The sequence below is a fragment of the Urocampus carinirostris genome, chromosome 20 (assembly GCF_059441175.1).
Source record: "Urocampus carinirostris isolate Australia breed hairy pipefish chromosome 20, RoL_Ucar_1.0, whole genome shotgun sequence".
NCBI lineage: Eukaryota > Metazoa > Chordata > Actinopteri > Syngnathiformes > Syngnathidae > Urocampus > Urocampus carinirostris.
In genome coordinates this window covers 25439382-25461292 of record NC_142368.1, presented here as the reverse complement: position 1 = coordinate 25461292, position 21911 = coordinate 25439382, and the positions used below count along the sequence as shown (strand labels likewise).

Below are 21911 nucleotides of genomic sequence, written 5' to 3'. Positions count from 1 at the left end.
AAAGAAACGAATATGAATTGAAAAATCTAAATCTTAAAAATAAAAAAATAAAAATACCAATAATATTAAAAAAATATACAAAATGATTTTCAAAAAAATATATTTGAAGAAAATGATTTGAAAATTTAATCAAAACAAAAGTTAAACATGAAATGAAATTAAAAAAAACTTCAAAACCCAAAAAAAAGATTAAAATCAATAATAAATATTAAATATTGGGGATTTTAAAAAGACTTGGTCGTGATTGTTGTCTAGAGGATTTTAAAAAGACTTGGTCGTGATTGTTATTTCCCTACACTGCAATATTTTCAATTGTGTTGTTTTTTTGTTTGTAGTATGATCCAAAAAGACTAAAATCACAGTAAAAAGCAAGTTGCAAAAAATGAATACAAATATCCATTTGAAACAAAAAATAAATAAATATATACAAATTCAGAATAAAATATATCCAAAAGCAGTATATTGCTAATACAAATCGAAACACAAAAATGTAAAACACAAAATAGATAAATAAATAAATAAATATGCAATTCAAAAATTGCTGTTTCCAGGGAAAGGACAGTGTTGCTTGTAACCTTTTAGTGTAGCGGGCCATGTCCCAGGCGATGTACTCAATGCCGTGCTGCAGTGGCAGGAACTGGTTGAGGTTGACGACGGCCGGATAGAGCTCCTCGCTCAAAATTTTTTCATGTTTCCTTTTTTCACGTTTCTGCAGTGGCATAGGAAAAAAATAAAACACCACAATTCAGAACTCATTTGCGGTCACCCTTCACTCATTCAGTGCCATAACGTATAAAAACATTTTCAGAAACATTGTCTCTGAGTAACAATACGTTTTGTTTTAGTTTTATTTTGAAAAACTATTATGAAGGGTTTGGTGCCGCTCATCAGTAAGTATCAAGCCTCTGGGAATGCCAAGGATTTAAATCCGGCCCGCAAGACAAGGCTGAAGAGAAAAATGAGCTACAGTTTGAAATATGTGCACTCGCTGTCACCAAAGCCAAGCGTCACTCACAAAGACAAACTAGCGGTATTTTTCTCGCCCTCTTTTTTGGTTCTTTCCTCTCTACATCTGCCTCTCTCATTTACTGTTAAGGTTAGGGTAAACCCATGGGTAGGCCTTCAAAAATGAGTCAAAATGGAAAAAAATGGCTCTTCCCTTTTCAGAGAAACGTATCGCATTGAATGAGTAAAATGGAAAATGTAAGATTGTCTAGTGACAATGATACTGAAGGGTTATGGTGGATGATGGATGAAGGCCGTTTGACTAAAAGATTAAGCAGAATAGGTGGGAACTAGAATGAGAGGAAGGCCTAAAAATGGTTGGATAGATGGGGTGAAACGTACTCTGGATGTGAAGTCAGTTCATTTATTGAAGAAATTTATTGAAGGATGAAGAGTAAGCGCTAGGGATAGGTGTGAATGGCGAGGATAGTTACGAACGACTGATATCGATGCATATGATGTAGAGGAGGTAAACCAGTGTAGGCTGTCGGGCCTCTCTACTGATGGAGGGTGGCATGGCCCAGCAGCTCACCCCTTGTTGTGCTGTGGGCTTAATGTTTAATGTCTGAGCGAAGTGGAATGAATGTTTGGCTTATATGAATGCGTTCTTGATTCTAGGGACCTCCCCCTGGGAAGATATAGTTTCAGTATAGAAATAAAAAGATGACACTGAAGATGCTAATAATGATTAAGGACGCTAGAGTCCAGGAGATTATGTAGGAATTAATAAAGCTTTCAATCAAGATTTTATAGGAGAGTGAAGAGTTAATAATAAAAATTTTGTTAAACTTTGCTCTCCTCAACAATCAGATGTTTGTGTCTAAATAATAGAGCAGTACATCATTGTATGTACTCATTAAAGGCCCAAATATGGCACCTGCACATCTTATTCTCTGCACGGCGCGAATACCAATCATGTGTCATTTGCAACACGTTGTATTGAACTGTCTTTGCATGTACTGTTCTCCTCGTACGCCTCTTGGCCACTTGTCCCGGTGATCACCGGCTGCCGGCTCAGGCTTGCCTCTATCAAGGAACGCAACTCCACCACACCCCCCGCCGACCCACCCACCCACACCCACACCCACACACACACACACACACACCCTTAAGTGTCAACACATCATCGCTTAAATGACACCCTTGCCTTTTCCTCAGCCTTCACAGCGGAGGGAGTTAGGCAGCCCAATATGCACATGCACGGAGACAGAAAAAAAGAAACGAAGAAAGGCAATTAAATCTGCACGTGCACTTGTCATTACACACGGGGTCTTTTGCTGGAGTTGAAATCAGCAAAAAAAGACGAAAAATTTAGTTGGAGCAGGCACGTGCCCTCCTAATGATAGAAACTGAGTCAGATAGTTTAATTCAAGTCATTTAACTGAAATGTCAGGATGTTGATTTCACGATGTCAAATTTGCAGTCTAATAGCTAGAATTGATTTAGAAGAGCAATAAAAAAAATGTTAATTGACAATTATAGATCATAAAGGAAATTGCCTTTTTAAAAATTGTGGATACATTGTTTGGATACCTTATAGCAGGGGTCTGGAACCTAAGGCTCGCAAGCCATACATGGCTCTTTTCAGGAGTACATATGACTCGGAGATAAAATAGAATTTGTGCAAATTATCAGTAAATTGCGTCAAGTAGAGCTGATTGTCGCACATATACTTAGCCAATGCCAGTCAGAAAATTGTTGTATGTCAACGGGTATAAAAGGTTTCGTTTTCATGGCCAAATTCGAGCACTTTTCAAGCACTTCAAGGATATTTTTTTCATTTTTTTTCTAGTACTTTCAAAGAAAGAAATCCAGCACTGATCAAAATAACATTTGTTTTTGACCTTGACGACAAAAATTAAGTTGCTATCTTGCTGCTGTCACATACTTTGGACTGTTTTGAGCTGTTCCCAGCTATGATCTACTTTTTTTTGTCTCAACGGGCTGCTACAAACTAATAAATTACTAAATGATTTGGTGCATTAAGTTTTATTATTATTAATATTGTATCATTATCAAAAGATAAAAAAATTGGGGAGTCATTTGTAAGTCGAAAGAGCCAGCTCCTTACAGAAAGCCGAGCCAAAAGAGAACACTTTTCTAGGGTAAGACCAGTAGGGCGCGGCAACGCTTCACATGTCAACATCATAATGACAAGCCAAAAGAGCAGACGTGTCGGCGTCATTTTCACAAACATTATTATTATTTGTTTTTTCTTCATTTATTGCATGGTCTATAGAGTCAGACTGCCTATGTACATGGAAATGCAACAATTTCAAGAATTTTCAAGCACTTCAAGCACAAAGCCTTCAGCTGCTCTGCCCCCTAGTTTTGGAACTCTATCCACTGACCTCCGGAATTCTGCCACCCTGTCCACCCTCAAATCCGAACTCAAAACCCACCTCTTCAGGCTTGTTTATTCATAACTATCTGCTTCACATACCGCCCCCCTTTTAAAACTTTACTTTGTTTTTATATGGTATTTATTGTTTGCTTGTTTTATTCGTGTCTGATATTCTGTGTACAGCAACCTTGGGTGTCCTGAAAGGCTCTTTAAAGTCAAATGGATTATTATCAGGATGACTACTACTATTATCATCATTCCACCCAAAATTCTAGCATTTTTCTGACGTTGAAAACACGACATTTAAATTTAAGGATTTTCAAGAATTTCAAGCACCCGTACGAACCATGTCTCTAATAAAACTTTTTTGTTTTTTCCTGATTCACCAAATCTGTTGAGGCTTTATGTTGCCCCTGTGGTTCAATGCTAATGACAAAATGTGTTCAAAGGAAAAGACTAATTAAGTAGTCCAATAAGTCTTCAACAAAGCGGCAGTTAGAGGAAAGCAATCCACATGCCGGGCCATGTGCGAGGCTGGCTTTCCTGGGAAACTACGGCATGGTTGATTTGGTAACGCAGCCGCCGGATGAATACCCATGATTTCACCACTAATTGCCTATTATTTCATCTGTCCGTCCGTTGGCTCTAAGCATTGAGTATTGTTAGAGTCCCCGCTACTGTCGAGACCTACAGTGATTTCCAAAGTAAAAAAAAAAAAATCACATGGCTACAGCTTGTGTGCATCCCGGAGGCCTGTGATTGGTCCCCCCACCCCTCCACTCCCTCTCGCTAGAGACAACGTGAGCCAGAGAGCAAAACCAGGAGATGCAGAACAGAGGATGCATGTGCGCTCGCCATTGTGCAAGGCAATGCGGTGCCGCGTGAGGCCAATGTGACAAAAGGAGCTCGTGGTGCATTTTCACAGGCAATTTAAAAGGAAGGTGCATTAAGGTGCAGTTGGGTTTCGGAGTGCGCCTAAAAAGGAAGTCTTGGCAATTTTATGTTTCATCCTCCACTGCAGTTATAGGGCGCACCCCCAAAAAATAGTTTTTGGTCCTATGTCTTCCATAGATAAGGCGCACCGGATTATAAGGCGCTACAATGGGAACGTCGACAAAACAGTCAGATGATTCAGTCAAACTTATTACCCCTTAACATTCCCAAAGCTTGCAAAGAAGCAAATATGTGTCGTAGACACGTGCGGATGCGGTGTCCGTACGATGTCACTCAAATGCATCATTTCAAATATCATTCGGAAGGTTAAAGTCTTGGGATTCAAGAAATGCCAACCATTCCTTTGTTTCTATTTTCTTTTTCGCTCGCAACTTTACTGTGCATATGACAATAAACACTTGGAATTGAGTTTAATTCACTCAACTCATCACAGCATCATCAAGATCGTTCTAAAACAAGATACCGGGAAAATATAAAGCCGCATAGCTCACCTAAGTTCTCACGTTCAATAACGATACGCAACCATGGTCTTCTTAAAACTGTGAGTGAAGTAAATCCAGGAGAGTAAAATATTTACAAATACAGACTAATGAAACATGTTTCTTTATGGCGTACTTTAGCAAGCTTGCTATTCAGAGTCATCTTTTTTGGCCAATTGCAGGGTTTGTTTTGGCCCTCTAGCCTATCCGAGGCTCCGAATAACTTCAGCCAATAGCGATTGATTTAACTGATGATTGACACATCTTTTTCGGCCAATTGCAGGGTTTGTTTCGGCCCTCTAGCCTATCCGAGGTTCCGAATAACTTTAGCGAATAGCGATCGATTCAAATGATGATTGACACATTGGTTAGCCAATGAAACAGCGGTATATAAATCCCAGCATACACCGCGGACTACTCCACGTTCGGGGGAAAATCGAGTCGGCGGCTGTTGCGTAAGTTGCGAGAGCTTGCGATTTAATATTGAGCCATATATTGGGCGCACTGTATTATAAGGCGCATAGTCAGCTTTTGAAAAAAATTAAGACTTTTAGGTGCGCCTTATAGTGCGGAAAATTATATATATATATATATATATATACATACACATACACATACATACATACAAAGTGGCTTGCGAAACTATTTGGCCCCCTTGAACTTTGTGACCTTTTGCCACATTTCAGACTTCAAACATAAAGATATAAAAGTGTAATTTCTTGTGACGAATCGACAATAGGTGGGACACAATCATGAAGTGGAACACACTATATTGGATATTCTAAACTGTTTTAACAAATAAAAAAACGAAAAAGTGGGTGTGCAAAATTATTCAGCCGCTTTACGTTCAGTGCAGCAAACTGTCCAGAAGTTCAGTGAGGATCTCTGAATGATTCAATGTTTATCTAAATGACTAACAATGATAAATTGAATCCACCTGTGTGTGATCAAGTCTCTGTATAAATGCACCTGCACTATGATAGTCTCAGAGGTCTGTTTAAAGCGCAGAAAGGATCAAGAAGAACAAGAAACACACCAGGCAGGTCCGAGATACCGTTGTGGAGAAGTTTAAAGCTGGATTAAAAAGATTTCCCAAGCTTTAAACATCCCAAGGAGCATTGTGCAAGCAATAATATTGAAATGGAAGGTGTATCAGAACACTGCAAATCTACCAAGATCGGGCCGTCCCCCTAAACTTTTTGCTCGTACAAGGAGAAAACTGATCAGAGATGCAGCCAAGAAGCCCATGATCCCTCTGGATGAACTGCTGAGGTCTACAGCTGAGGTGGGAGAATCTGTCCATAGGACAACAATCAGTCGTATACTGCACAAATCTGGCCTTTATGGAAGAGTGGCAAGAAGGAAGCCATTTCTTAAAGATATCCATAAAAAGTGTGGTTTAAAGTTTGCCACAAGCCACCTGGGAGACACACCAAATATGTGGAAGAAGGAGCTCTGATCAGATGAGATCAAAATCGAACTTTTTGGCACCAATGCAAGACGTTATGTTTGGCGTAAAAGTAGCACAGCTCACCACCCTCAACACACCATCTCCACAGTCAAACGTGGGGGTGGCAGCATCATTGTTTGGGCCTGCTTTTCTTCAGCAGTGACAGGGAAGATGGTTAAAATTGATGGGAAGATGGATGGAGCCAAATATAGGACCATTCTGGAAGAAAACCTGACGGAGTCCGCAAAAGACCTGAGACTGGGACAGAGATTTCTCTTCCAACAAGACAATGATCCAAAACATAAAGCAAAAGCTACAATGGAATGGTTTACCAAAAAACATATCAAGGTGTTAGAATGGCCAAGTCAAAGTCCAGACCTCAATCCAATTGAGAATCTGTGGAATGAACTGAAAAATGCTGTTCACAAACGCTTTCCATCCAACCCCACTGAGCTCGAGCTGTTTTGCAAGGAGGAATGGGCAAAAATATCAGTTCCTCGATGTGCAAAACTGATAGAGACATACCCCAAGCGACTTGCAGCTGTAATCGCAGCAAAAGGTGGCGCTACAAAGTATTAACTCAATAGAGCTGAATAATTTTGCACACCCACTTTTTCGTTTTTTTATTTGTTAAAGTTTAAAATATCCAATAAAGTGTTTTCCACTTCATGATTGTGTCGCACTTATTGTTGATGCTTCAAAATAAATTACAGTTTTATATCTTTATGTTTGAAGTCTGAAATGTGGCAAAAGGTCAAAAAGTTCAACGGGGCCAAATAGTTTCACAAGCCACTGTATATAATAATAATAATAATAATAATAATAATAATAATTTCCTTGTATTGTCATTCTGTGTAACAATGTACACAGAACGAAATGTCGATTGCACCTGACCCGTTGTAGCGAGCCGATGCAGCCGCAGCCAACAGAGGGCGCCGCCGACCACTTTTTAAGTCTTAGGAATGACTCGGCCGGGGCGCGAACCACCGACCTCCCAGTCTCAAAGCGGGCGCCTTACCATCTAGGCTACTGAGCTGGTATATATATATATATATATATATATATATATATATATATATATATATATAAAAGAGAGAGCGAGAGAGAGAGAGAGAATTTTTTTATGCTTATTTTTAAAACTTAGCTGTTATTTGTATTTTGTTATTTACTGCATAATCGCACGCGGGGTGCTTTATGTTGTGCATGTCGCATTTTTAACAATAGAGTTGACAATTAAGTACGTTGAAAAAAACAACAAGTGTAGAGCTTTTAAATGTAAATAATGTTTTAGATTGACATATTTAAGGATGCTTGATACCACTTTTTTCTGATACATTATTTAAAAGGAAATCATCAGTAACAAAACCAGATTATGATACCAATATTTCAACAATTATATAACATTTCTTAAACTACTCAATTCTGATTTTAAATGGAAAGTTGTCGATACTGATAACCGCAACTATTCTGAGTTTGATACCTTAAAATAAAGTTGGTATCACCAAGAATACCTGGTATCAGTCCCTACATGACTGTGATAGGCTAGTACAAAGCAAATGTCCTTGGAGTTATATGAAATCAATATTAATGTTCGAGTACCCTTTCTATTTCTATCCATCTATCTACCTTGGTCATATCCCTCAAGAGGGCTGACCGACAGCAAAACACACACATGCAATAACAAAGAAAATAAAAGGGAAATAAATAGCAAAAAAAAAAAAAACACACAAAAAATGTTGGACCATGGCCAACCCAATTGCCCAAACACCCAAACAAGTTAGGCACCTTGGCACCCAAGTTGGTCATGCTTTCATCCCTCCAGATAAAATGGGACACCAGAAAGCGGCCATGTCACTCGGGTCAGGGTGACACAACACACTCTTTTGTTCAACAGCAGGGCCCGACAGCTTTCACTGGTTTACCCCTGCCACATCATACGGGTGCCCTGCCCATCCTTAAGAACGCGTCCGCAATCCTACTATCCTTTCACAACACCTCTCCACTCCTTTCTATCACCAACAAGAGCTCTAGCTTCCATTATATTTAGACCTCTTTCCTGCAGTGCACTGATAACACCATCCATCCACGTCAATCGCAGCCTTCCTCTTGGTCTTCTTCCATTGACTTCTGCTCTGTAGATCCTCTTCAACATTCGCTCCTCATCCATCCTCTCCATGTGTCCAAACCAACCGAGTACTCTCTTATCAACACGCTTGCTCAGTTCCACGACTACTCCAGTTCTGTCTCTCACAACTTCATTTTCTCAGTCTATCCAATCTTGTCACTCCTAACATAGTCCTCAAACACTTAATCTCAAAAACATTCAACTTCCTTCTTAAATCTGCGTTCAGGCTCCAAGTCTCTGCACCATACAACACAGTCGGCACAATCACACTCTCATACAGTCCCCTCTTAACATCCATATTTATACTCTTGTTGTTCATCACTCTCCTCAGAGCACCCAAAACCTTGCCTCCTTGATTCACTCTGTGCAATACCTCGCACTCCATTCCACCAACTGCAGCCACATCACAACCCAAGTACTTAAAGCTTTCAACTTCTTCCAGCACCTGTCCATATAACCTTATTTCCAACGCCATGCTCACTCCATCACGTGAACTCTTCCCAACATTCAAACATAACTTATGCCTATCACATACTCTTCCAAACTCCGTTACCAACCTTCTCAATGTTTCCTCAGAATCAGCCACAAGCGCTGTGTCATCTGCAAACAACAACTGACTTACCTGCCACACTGTTCCACTGTTGTCCATCATGTCTACACCTCTGCCAAATACTCTTGCATTCACCTCTCTCACCACACCATCCATGTACACATTAAACAGCCATGGTGACGTCACACACCCCTGTCTCACACCAGTCAACACAAGGGACCACTCACTTGTCTCACTCCCTACTCTTACACATGATCTGCTGTTCATATAAAAACTCTTCAATGCTTCCAACAACTTTCCACCCACTCCATACATCACCATCACTTGCCACAACGCCTCTATATCAACTCTGTCATATGCCTTTTCCAAGTCCAAAGCCAAATAAACATCCTTATCTTTTGCAAAATATTTCTCACACACCTGTCGTACTGCAAACACCTGATCCACACATCCTCTTCCTTTCCTGAAACCACTCTGCTCCTCCATCACCACCTCATTCGTTCTTTCTCTCACTCTCTTAATCAAGACTCTTCCATACAGCTTACCCGGCACAGACAACAAACTGATACCTCTCGAATTGCTACATTCATACTTATAACCTTACCAACCCTTATACAATGGCACCACACATGCACTACACCAATCAACAGGAACCAAACCACTTTAAAAGCATACATTCAACAAGCGTACTAACCAGTCAATCATAGCTGTGCCACCTTTTCTCAGGCTTCAGCAGTACAACCATCCAACCCAGGTGCCTTTCCCCCTTTCATTTCTTTCACTGCCTCTTGCACCTCCCATGTTTTCACAGGCTTCACATTTAAATCACCCAACACGGGCATTCTCTCCATACTATCGATTCCCTCGACTCTCACTTCTCTCCAATCCTCCACATTTAGCAACTCCTCATATAATCTGCCCATCTCATCCTGACTGCACTACCGCTAACCAGCAATCTACAATCCTTATCTTTCACTTTCTCTTCCTTTCCAGACTCACTGTTTCTTACTCTTTTCACTTCTTTCCAGAACACTTTTCTCCTTTCCTCAATGTTCACTCCTATCTTTCGACACCATTCATCAACGGGTCAGGTGTATCGACATTTCGTTCTGTGTACATTGTTACAAAGAATGACAATACAAAGGAAATTATTATTATTATTATTATCATTTGCTTTCCTTTTCGCTGCTTCCACTTCCGCTTTTGCCAACCTTTTCTTCACTTTATATCTTTCATACGCATCGCCACTCTTATCTTGCAGCCACTCCTCAAAGGCACGTCTCTTTTCTGTCACAGCCTCTGATACCTCATCATTCCACCATTCACTTCCTTTCCTAGTACCTTGACCAACTTTTCTCATTCCACACACTTCTTTTGCACTCCTCAAAACTGCCTCTTTAAACCACTTCCATTCAATTTCCACACTCTCAATGTCTCTTTTACTAACCCGTTCATACTCTTCCCTTATCCTCTCTTTAAACTCTTTTTCTTTTTCTGCCTTATTCAACTCTGACATTTTCACCTCTTCCCTCACACTCTTCTTGTAACTAGCCCTCCACGATCCATCTATTCTGTTTTCCTTCCACAAAAATATGATCAGACATACTACTGATTTCACCTTTGTAAACATGCACATCCAACAATCTACTTAACATCCCTATCTTAACCACTACATAATCCATCAGTGCTCTGTCCACCATCTTGCCACTATTCACTTTGACAAAGGTATACTTATTCACGTCCCTCTTTTTAAACAATGTATTTCCAATCACCAACTCATTTTCCATACATAACTCAATCAATTTCTTTCCACTCTCATTTCTTCCTGGCACTCCATATCTAACAATCACATTTTCAACCGTTTCATTACCCACCCTAGCATTCAGGTCACCTAGTATTACCACTTTCCACCCTTCTTTCGCACTTGCCACACATTCGGACAAGTCTTTCCAGAACTCCTCTCTCTCCTCAGCGCTTCTTTCTGAACCAGGTCCATATGCACTTATAAACATCTATACTTCTACACCTCACTTCAACCTCACCCACATCAATCTGGAAGATATCTCTTTCCACTCCACCAGTTTTTCCTTTGGTTTCTCACTCACAAGCACAGCCACTCCTTCTCTAGCATGTCCACCCGTAACTCCAGACCTTCTACCATACATACCTCCAATCTGTAATTCACCCTTTCCTTTCATCTTTGTTTCACTCAAGGCTAACACATCAACCTTCCTTTTAGTCATCATCCTTCCGATCTCCTCTTTCTTCCACTTAGTTACTTTACTTCTACATCCTCTCACATTTAATGACCCTATAACTAGGGTTTGTGAGACCTTTCGGTCTCCCGCCCCCCTTTCTCTGCCTTGCTGTCTCTTAGGGAATAGAGATAGAGAGGAGAAGATCCCCAGACCCCTCGCTCCCTCCACTTTAGTCGCCTCTTACGACACACAGCCGACCATGGTGGGAGAATTCTCTTACCTCTCACAAGGAGAGGGCCCCTGACCACCCTTTCTACATTTGTTTATAAATTACACATTGGAATCAGTACACCTCCCAGGCATCCTAAGTAGTGATAACAAACAAGTATCGGTATCCGATATTCATATAATTTTGAGATTGTGTTCTGTGTATGAAGAAACAGGTCTTTGTTTGGGTGGAAATGTATGTATCAAAATTACTACAGGTTTTTACAATTGCACCCATATTGAGATTGGTTAAAGAAAAATAAGTCGCACCAGAGGAATCACAGGACCACCAGTGAATCAGATATATAAAAACATAAAAAAGGGTATTAGATTTATATTATTTTCACATTATTTTTATGGTGCCAGTCATCTCTGGAACTTTGAGATAAAATATGATGCTTTTTCATGTGTTATGTACGTCACAAGTAGTCCAGTGGTTAGAAATTGGCACACTCTGCAACCAGGGTTTAATTCCCAGTGCATCCAACTGTAGAGTTCGAGCTAATAAAAACCACTGTTTTACCAATTGTTAATGAAGAATTAGGGGTACATGTTATACATGAGTGCATTAATATAGATAAATATGGTATATTGTTTTTCATAAATCTTCAGCCATAAACACTATTGTTAAAATTTCATGCAACTTTTTTTCAAGGTGTTTTCCTATTACCCTTTCGCAACAAGCCTACCTTGACCAAGTTCAGGATGATGATGGGCGAGCCAAATCGCTGCAGCATCTGGTCAAAGTGAAGGCCGGCAATGTGTGCGTACGGGTCTGCTTGGTCCACTGTCGGAGAGATTTAACACAGGCACAAGTGCATGAGAACGCTCATCAATAAAAACATCTAAGATAGCGTTTTTGAACTTTGAACCATCCACAGGCATGAAGATGGGTCAGTGGTTGAAAAGGTATGAAGGGTGTGAAGAAAATATCCTCCGGTCCACAATACAACCCAACAAAATATTTATTATCTTGGGTGAATTTAGCCTCAAATTGGTTGCATGAAAGCAGGCTAAATTTAGCTTTGCTCAGTTAATGTGGTGATATTTTCTCTATAGCTAGCCTGCTCCTAGATTTGCAACTAGGATAAGGTTATCCTCAAAGATGCATTTGGCACATCCACTGACTTGCCTGTGAAAAAGAAATGGGTTTTACAAGATTTTCATGGACTTTCTTGATATGTTGCATTATTTTAAATTCCCTGCATTGAAATGTTATATCTATGCTATACTGGATTGTCATTTCATTAAAAACTGTTGACTAAATATTTCCAACAGTCATTTTCTAGCCATGTATTTTATTCCTATACCAATTAAGAATGCGTGTCAAATGGTCTTCAGTATTTTTTTATGAATATTATAGCCGTTTTTCAAAATCTATAGTGGCGCAAAAACCTGCAAAGATGTTATCAATTAATTATTTGCCAAAGCTAATATAGTATATATTTATAGCATTTTCATGGACTTTTTTGATATTTTGCAATCTTTAGCAATCCTGCATTAAAAAATTTGCATGTATACTAAACTGCATTGTCATGTCATTAAAATCTGTTGACTAAATATTTGCAAGTCATTTTATGGCCATGTATTTTTTTCTATGCCAATTAAAATTGCTCGTCAAATGTCTTTAATTGTCTTTGATGACCATAATAGCCGTTTTTGAGATACTGTAAAGTGACAAAAAAATTGTAATAAAACATTTGTTTGCCTGAAGAGGCATGGGCGCCACCAGACTACTTACCCAAGACAGACCACACGAAATGGTGGCCCTACGACCCTAGTGGTTAAAGGAACCCATATATATATATATATATATATATATATATATATATATATATATATATATATATATATATACAGTGAATAAAATAACACCCTGCTATTTTGCTATTTCTCCCACTTAGAAATCATGGTAGGGTCTGAAATTTTCATTGTAGTTGGATGTCCACTGTGTAGAGATAAACTAAAAAGAAAAATCCAGAAATCACAACGCATGATTTTTTAACAATTTATTTGTGTGATACAGCTGCAAATAAGTATTTGAACACCTGTGTAACATCTAGAATTCTGACCCTGAAAGACCTGTTAGTCTGCCCATTAGAAGTCCACCTGCACTCCATGTATCATCCTGAAACAGATGCACCTGTTTGAGGTCGTTAGCTGAATAGAGACACCTGTCCACCCCATACAATCAGTAAGACTTTAACTTGTAACATGGCGAAGACAAAAGAGCTGTCCAAAGACACCCAAAACAAAATTGTACACCTCCACAAGGCTGGAAAGGGCTACGGAGCAATTGCCAAGCAGCTTGGTGGAAAAACGGTGGAGCAATAATTAGAAAATGAAAGGAGCTAAACATGACTGTCAATCTCGACCGGAGTGGGGCCCCATGCAAGATATCACCTTGTGGGGTCTCAATGATTTTAAGACAGGTGAGGAATCAGCCTGGAACTACACGACAGGAGTTGGTCAATGACCTGAAAAGATCTGGGACCACCTCTTCCAGGGTTACTGTAGGTAAAACACTAAGACGTCATGATTTAAAATTATGCACGGCAGGAAGGGTTCCCCTGCTTAAACCAGCACATGTCAAGGCCTGTCTTGAGTTTGCATATGACAATTTGGATGATACAGAGGAGTCATGGAAGAAAGTTTTGTGGTCAGATGAGACCAATGTTCCCTCTAATTTTCCACGGGTCTGAGCGTTCACACAAATTCGGTGAGCAACGCTTGAAACAACGGTGAGCACAGCAATCCCAAGTTTGGCAACTAAGTCATTATCAAACATGTCCAAAACTTGACATCACGTTAAATTTTGCTGAGTTTCTGACAATGCAAAAAAAAAAAAATCACTTTTGAATGAATTGACTAATATATTATTGCAAAGGTTGTTCGGCCTACAGACGTCATTTGCTTTTACAATAGGTCTTTCACAAGATTTCCATTCCTTTTTTTTCCTGGTATCTTTTGTCGCATAATACTAACATTTTGGGGGCTTATTTAGTCGGTTGCACGATACACAACTGTATTTAATCACATTTTTTAGTGGAAGTACAATGTTGGCAACAAGATTGACTTGGTATAATTGGAAATTATTTGAATCCAACACAAACCTTTTCTTCTTATTCCCTGTTTTATTCCATTTTTTTTTTAATTCCTTTAAAAAAAATCTCATTGTGTTTATTTTTTCCTAGATGTTACTTTTTTACTTTTTGTTCTCTATTTACTTTTTTTCCTTTGTTTCTTTCTTTTCTTTTTTTCATACCCCCAAGGCTACTAGCTCGGTGGCCTTGGGGGTATGGCGCCCGGGAGGTTGTGGTTCAAGCCTCGGCCGGGTCATACCCAAGACTTAAACATTGGTCCCCGTTGACTCCCTGCTTGGCGTTCAGCATTAGGGGTTGGAATTGGGGGGTTTGGTCACCTAATGACTCCTAACACCTCAGTTGGGTTGAGCGAGCTGGGAATCCCCTCCTCTGTATCAATCTCCCAAAAAGAGCCATAAATGACTCTAGCCACCTCCCACTAGGGGGATATGGCTGTGGTATATATATATATATATATATATATATATATATATATATATATATATATATATATATATATTTTCTATTTTTTTTTTTTAATTCCTTTAAAAAAAACCTCATTGTGTTTATTTTTTCCTAGATGTTACTTTTTTCTTTTAGTTCTCTATTTACTTTTTTTCCTTTATTTCTTTTTTTCTTTTCTTTTTTTCTGGCTTTTTTTCAGAATTTTTCCATCTTTCTTTCTCTTCCTTTTGTTTCTTTTTTTCTCAGCTTTTCACTACTTTTTCATTTTGGTATTTTTTCTTTTTTGTTGTATTCCCCCTTCCTTTAAGTCATTTTGTGCATAATTTTACATAATATTTGGTCATATAGGAATGAAAGAAGCAAAAATAGCCTGAAGAGCCGTTTAGGACCCGAAAGAGCCGGTTCCTTTTAGTGAGCCAAGCAGAGGAAGCCTGTTCTCGAAAAACTCTACCGACTTTATTCAACTTCGTTCTACTTCGACCTTGACTTCCATATACCGCATTTGGAACACAACGTCAGCTTCTTAATTAGCAATTTCGAGCCCTGATTTTTGTGAGCTGGCTAGCTTTTCTTGTGCGCGGAAAAGCTCTGGGTAGTGCGCAATTGCCCACACACGCAGCTTAGAGGGAACATTGGATGAGACCAAAATATAACTTTTTCTTTATAATTCCATCAAGCATGTTTGGAGTAAGAATGAAGAGTACAATCCGTAGAACAACATCCCTACTCTGAAGCATGGGTATGGTAGCATCATGCTTTGGGGGTGTTTTTCTGCACATGGGACAAGAAGAGTGCACTGCATTAAAGAGAGGATGACTGGGGCCGTGTATTGTGAGATTTTGGGGAACAACCTTCTTTCCCCAGTCAGAGCATTGAAGATGAGTCGTAACTGGGTCTTCCAACACGACAACGACCCGAAGCACACAGCCAGGAAAACCAAGGATGGGCTCGGTAAGAAGCCTATCAAGGTTCTAGCATGGCCCAGCCAGTATCCAGACCTGAGCCCAATCGAAAATCTTTAGAGGGAGCTCAAACTCCGGGTTTCTCAGAAACAGACCAGAAACCTGACTGATCTAGAGGAGCTCTGTGTGGAGGAGTGGGCCAAGATCCCTCCTGCAGTGTGTGCAAACCTGGTGAAAGACTACAGGAAATGTTTGACCTCCGTAATAGCAAACAAAAGCTACTGTACAGAATATTAAGATTAATCTACTTATTTGCAGCTATATCACACGGATAAATCGTTAATAAACATACATTGTGATTTCTGGATTTTTCTTTTTTGGTTTATCTCTCTCACAGTGGACATGCACCTACGATGACAATTTTAGACCCCTCTAAGATTTCTAAGTGGGAGAGATAGCAAAGTAGCAGGTTGTTCAAATACTTATTTTCTTCACTGTATATATATATATATATATATATATATATATATATATATATATACACACAGTGGGACCTCGCTACTTCGCGGTTCGACGTTCGCGGATTCAGAGCTTCGCGGTCTGTAATGGTAAAAGGTGCGCCGCTACTTCGCGGATTTTCACTTATTGTGGGTGGTTTTGGTCCCCATTAACCGCGATAACCGAGGTCTTACTGTATTGTTTGTTTTCTGAGAATCTACTGCACCTACTGGTAACTTGTTTTTGATGTAACAATAAAAATATACTAAAACTGGTTAGTCACATTGTACCTTCTATTTTCAAGAGCATTTATTAACGTCCAATTCCCATTGTTCTGTTCCTTCGTCAAAGAGAGAATTTTCTCTTTATGGAGAATTAATAAAATAAAACCTAAGGTAAAATAATTGGAATCAAAATTAGAATTGCCAAACATATGACCGATAAAGCCAAAATGTGCAGGCCGGACTAGCTAATCTGTGTGTTAGTTTAAGCTGAGATTAATCAGTTAGTGTGATTTTTTTTCATGCCACTTTCATAAGGATTTCAGCCATTGAATCACAACCTACCAGTAAGGGGCCCCAAAATGAGGAAAAACAAATATAAAAATATAAATAAAATGAACTGCAGAACAAAGCATAACATATCAGGAAAAGTATGTTCAAGTAAAATATTAGAAGTTTAACAATATATAACTAAATAAAAATTGTCACTTAAAAGCCATATTAAAAAAGTGGGTCTTGAGCCTCTTAAAAATGTCAGGGGTCCCTGCAGACCTGATGTCCTCCAGCTGACCGTTCCATAGGTGAGGACAAAAGTGTCTGAATGCTGTCTGCTTTTTGGGAAGATGAGAGAGCGTGGCATTACAACAATCTAAATGAGAAGATATAAAAGCTTGAATTATCACCTCCATGTTTGCCTGAGACAGAAATGGGCGAAGTCTGGCTATATTCTTGAGATGATAAAAACCCATTTGGTCTAACAGAGACCCCTCGCTACTCTGCGCTTCAATTATTGCTGGCTCACTCCTTTACAGATTTTCAATTGAATTGATTTTGTCATTATTGTTATTGATATTGTATTTTGCATTGTGTTCTGTTAGACAGCACACCACAGGGAGGGATTAGGGAAGGTGCTCTGTTTTTGGGGGGTTTGACTGTATGCACGACTGTGATAGGCTGGGGTATGCTGTTAGTCAAACAGCCGGGCTGGGCATGCGCTTCAAGGTCTCAGAATCAAAACAAACTGTCAAGCACAGCGACGGCTAACTTTTAGCGGCTCGTTACATTGAAAAGAATTTCATCAATTAAAAGTCAGACTCCGAGGAATGTCAGAAAAGCGCAACGAAATTGTGATCACCAACTGGTTCTAGAAGCAACTCAGGTGACGTCTAGGAAAAGGTAAGAGCGGTGCTCTTGGTCCTAATGCTAACGGCTAGGCTCACAACTCTCCAGAGCCACTTCTGCGGACCCTGTATCTTGCACAACTTCTAGGAAACCGCTTTATTCGGGACGGTTTAATATCAATCATCGCGGAGATCTGTCCCCATTCAAGGACCCCTGATGCTAGCGCGCATCAGCCCTCCAATTTAGTTTTACTTTTGTATGATGATGATAAAACAATTCATTCAACTGTAATTGGTCTTAAATCTATAATTTTTGTTTTGTTAGAGACTATACTTATTAGTGGTTATTGACGTCATCTGGGGGTGAGTTAAAACCTTTGGGGTACGACGCTCCTTTGCGGATTTTCACTTTTGGCAGGGGGTTCTGGTCCCCATCAACTGCCAAAAATGAGGAATATCTGTATATGTATTTTTAAAAATTCATATCTTACCAGTCTGGCTCAGAAAATTCTACTTTATCATTATGTTGTTATGGTATCGTAATTTCCCGCCTCCACTTCTAACTAGTGCTCCCGATGACTCATGAAGTGAGAGCCAACAACGTGTTTTGATGACACTCCAGTCTACAAGGTTCGCTTCAAATTAAGCCTGCCTACCTCTCTGCTTGGGCCTAGTCATCACAACAAGTTGTAAACAAGTTCCTTATGCAACAAATTTCTCCAGCAAGGTCAAGTCGTATCTGAGGGACGTGTCTTGTTTCGTACATCACTGCCCCACATTCCTCAAATAGATGCCGTTTCATATCGTCTGACCCAGATAACATTTGCCTTTGATTGAAGACAACATTTGTTGAGAGATCGCGACTGAGATGATAATGAGAGAAGATGAAAAGACAACAAGCCATTGACACAATTTATCCTTGCAACAGATGATGTGCTTTGACACTCGTGACATTTGCCAGACGGTGGATCAAAGGTACACTGTACAAACTGAGAAATGGGATGAAATGCAAAGTGAAAAAAGGGATTGTTATGTTGTTCAATTCAACTATTGATATCAAGTACCGGTATACTTTTAGCCTTTTACTTAAAGTAAAAATACAGAAAATAATTGCAAAGAATTCTCTCCATCCATTATCTGTACCACTTATCCTCATTAGACAAATGTCACATCACACAGAGTGACTCAGTTAAAAATTTAGGTGTCATATTTGATCCTGATCTATCCTTTGAAATGCATGTAAAGAAAATTACTAGAACCGCTTTCTTCCATCTTCGTAACATTGCTAAAATCCGTTCAATACTGTCTCAGTCTGATGCGGAAATTATAATTTATGCATTTGTTACCTCCCGTCTCGATTACTGTAACGCACTACTCTCTGGTCTCCCGAAGTCTAGAATCAAGTCTCTTCAGCTGGTACAAAATGCCGCAGCGAGGCTTTTAACTAGGACAAAAAAGTACGATCACATAACACCGATTTTGGCTAACCTGCATTGGCTCCCAGTTAGCCATAGATGTGACTTCAAGGTTCTCTTAGTATTGTACAAAATCCTACATGGACTTGCTCCCTCTTATCTTTCAGATCTGATTTGCCCCTATGTCCCGGTCCGAAGCCTACGATCTGAGAGTGCCGGTCTTCTGGTGATCCCAAGAGCAAAGAAGTGTTCTGCTGGTTCGAGGGCGTTCTCAATCCGGGCACCGGTGCTGTGGAATGCTCTTCCCCCTGAGATCCGATCTGCAACCTCAGTGGAAATGTTTAAATCTAAACTTAAAACTCACTTCTACTCCATAGCATATGAATAACCTACTCTTCTCGTCGGCTGAAAAATAGTCTGTGTAATATAGTGTAATAATCTGTGAAGCCCTTTGTGATTTAGGGCTATACAAATAAAGATGACTTGACATGACTTAGAGTCGTGAGGGTTCTGGAGCCCATCCCAGCTATCTTCGGGCAGTGGGCAGGGGACACCCTGAACTGGTTGCCAGCCAGTCGCAGGGCAAACAGAGACAACTCACTCGCTCATTCATGCCTAGGAACAATTTGGACCGGCCGATTAACCTGACATGCATGTTTTGGGGAATGTGGGAGGAAACCGGAGTGCTCGTAGGCAACCCATGCAAGCACGGGAAGAACATGCAAACTCCACACAGGAAGGTTTGATCCCATGACCTCAAAACTGTGCAGCGCACGCGCTAACCACTGCGCTGCCGTGCTGCCCCAAAAGAATTCTCATTATTTTCAATTTCATTGAATATACTGGATGTTTAACAAAATAATATCCTCAAATGTTAAGATTTAATAATTATAATAAATAAATGTATTTCACTGTACTAACTCTCAAGTAGATAATTTAAATATGAAAGTTTAAAAATAGTTGGGGACGGTTACCCGAGATATGCTTCAGCTTTAGAGGTAAAATCGGGCCTAAAAAAATCCAGCCCGACTCGTCCCTTGGGTATAAAAGCCTGAACCCGATTGATTTGATTTGAGAGACCAAGCCCGGAGCATACCCAAATTTTCACATTTTATTTTTGAGGAGGACCCACTGCAATTTGCTTACCAGGAGAAGGTGGGAGTGGAGGATGCTATAGTATACATGTTACACCGATCCCTCTCTCACCTGGATAGGGCGAAGGGGGCTGTGAGGATTACATTTTTGGACTTCTCCAGTGCCTTCAATACCATACAGCCTCTGCTACTGAGTAGGAAACTGACAGAGATGGGAGTTAGCTCACACCTTGTAGAATGGATTACTGACTACCTGACAGGCAGACCCCAGTATGTGAAACAGGGGGGCTGTACATCGGACACTGTGGTTAGCAGCACAGGATCTCCGCAGGGGACCGTTCTCTCTCCGTTCCTATTCACTCTATATACATCGGACTTTAAGTACAACTCTGAGGCCTGCCATGTGCAAAAGTTTGCCGACGACACTGCGATCGTGGGATGTATCAGAGACGGGCAGGAGGAGGAGTACAGGAAATTGATTCAGGACTTTGTCCGATGGAGCGACGCAAACCACCTGCACCTAAACACCACCAAGACCAGAGAGATGGTGGTGGACTTCAGGAGAACCAGAACTCACCCGGTTCCTGTAACCATCAAGGGAGAATGTGTAGAATTTGTCCAGACCTACAAATACCTGGGTGTGCAGCTGGACAACAAACTGGACTGGTCTGCCAACACAGAAGCTCTATGTAGGAAAGGGCAAAGCCGACTTTACTTCCTCAGAAGGCTGGCCTCCTTCAACATCTGCAAAAAGCTCCTGAAAATATTCTACGAGACAGTAGTGGCAAGCGCCCTCTTCTATGCGGCAGCGTGTTGGGGAGGCAGCATCAAGAAGAAGGATGCCTCTCGTCTCAATAAACTGGCTAGGAAAGCGAGCTCTGTTGTGGGCAAAGAGCTGGACAGCCTAACAACAGTAGCTGAGAGACGAGCACTGAAAAAGCTGAGGTCAATCATGGACAATCCATCGCATCCACTACACAGCATTATCTCCAGACAGAAGAGCAGTTTCAGCGACAGACTGCTGTCACTGTCTTGTACTACGGACAGACTGAAGAGATCTTTTCTTCCTCATGCCATGAGGCTCTTTAACTCCACCCGGCAGAGTAAAGGCCCACATTAAACCACACCACCTACATTGGATATTACCGAATCTTACTGCAATATGTATTCTGTGTAGCACTATTTAGTTACTCTATATAACACGCTACAGTGGGCATTTGCACGTCACACTGGGTATTTGTATATTGCATTCTTTTGGCTTTATTATTGTACTGTTCTCAGCTCAGGGATGCTGCTGGAAATGTGAATTTCCCTTCGGGGATGAATAAAGTATCTATCTATCTATCTATCTATCAATCATTTGGCCGTCTCCAAAATTTGGTGCTGTGTCTGGGCCAGGTTCGGGTCCGGCCTCATGATCTCACCGCTATTCAGCTTGTTTGGAATGAGCTGCATTACTGACTCGACGTATGCCATCTTAGGCGATGCGCATATTAAACATTTGTGAAATTGTTCACATAATCCACATGCTTTTGAATTTCTCATTCAGATTTGAAAGAATGCAGTTTATAATCTTCAACATTATTACTTTTTGGTTTCATTCGCCTGAATCATGTACTTCCTGTGATATTTACAGTGCATCCGTAAAGTATTCACAGCGCTTCACTTTTTCCACATTTTGTTATGTTAGAACCTCATTCCAAATTGTATTTATTTAATCTCTTATCTCAAAATTCTACA

General features: G+C 40.2%; 1 protein-coding gene across 1 annotated transcript in view; it reads right to left on the bottom strand.

The window, feature by feature from the left end:
* fig4a (FIG4 phosphoinositide 5-phosphatase a) overlaps positions 1 to 21911 on the bottom strand; it is a 114116-nt gene that overhangs the window by 53787 nt on the left and 38418 nt on the right. The window contains exons 10-11 of the mRNA XM_088324773.1: positions 12062 to 12159; positions 576 to 709 (exon numbers count right to left, since the gene is read on the bottom strand). Of these exons, the coding sequence (XP_088180899.1) occupies positions 576 to 709; positions 12062 to 12159 (232 nt within the window). The remainder of the gene's footprint in view (positions 1 to 575; positions 710 to 12061; positions 12160 to 21911) is intronic.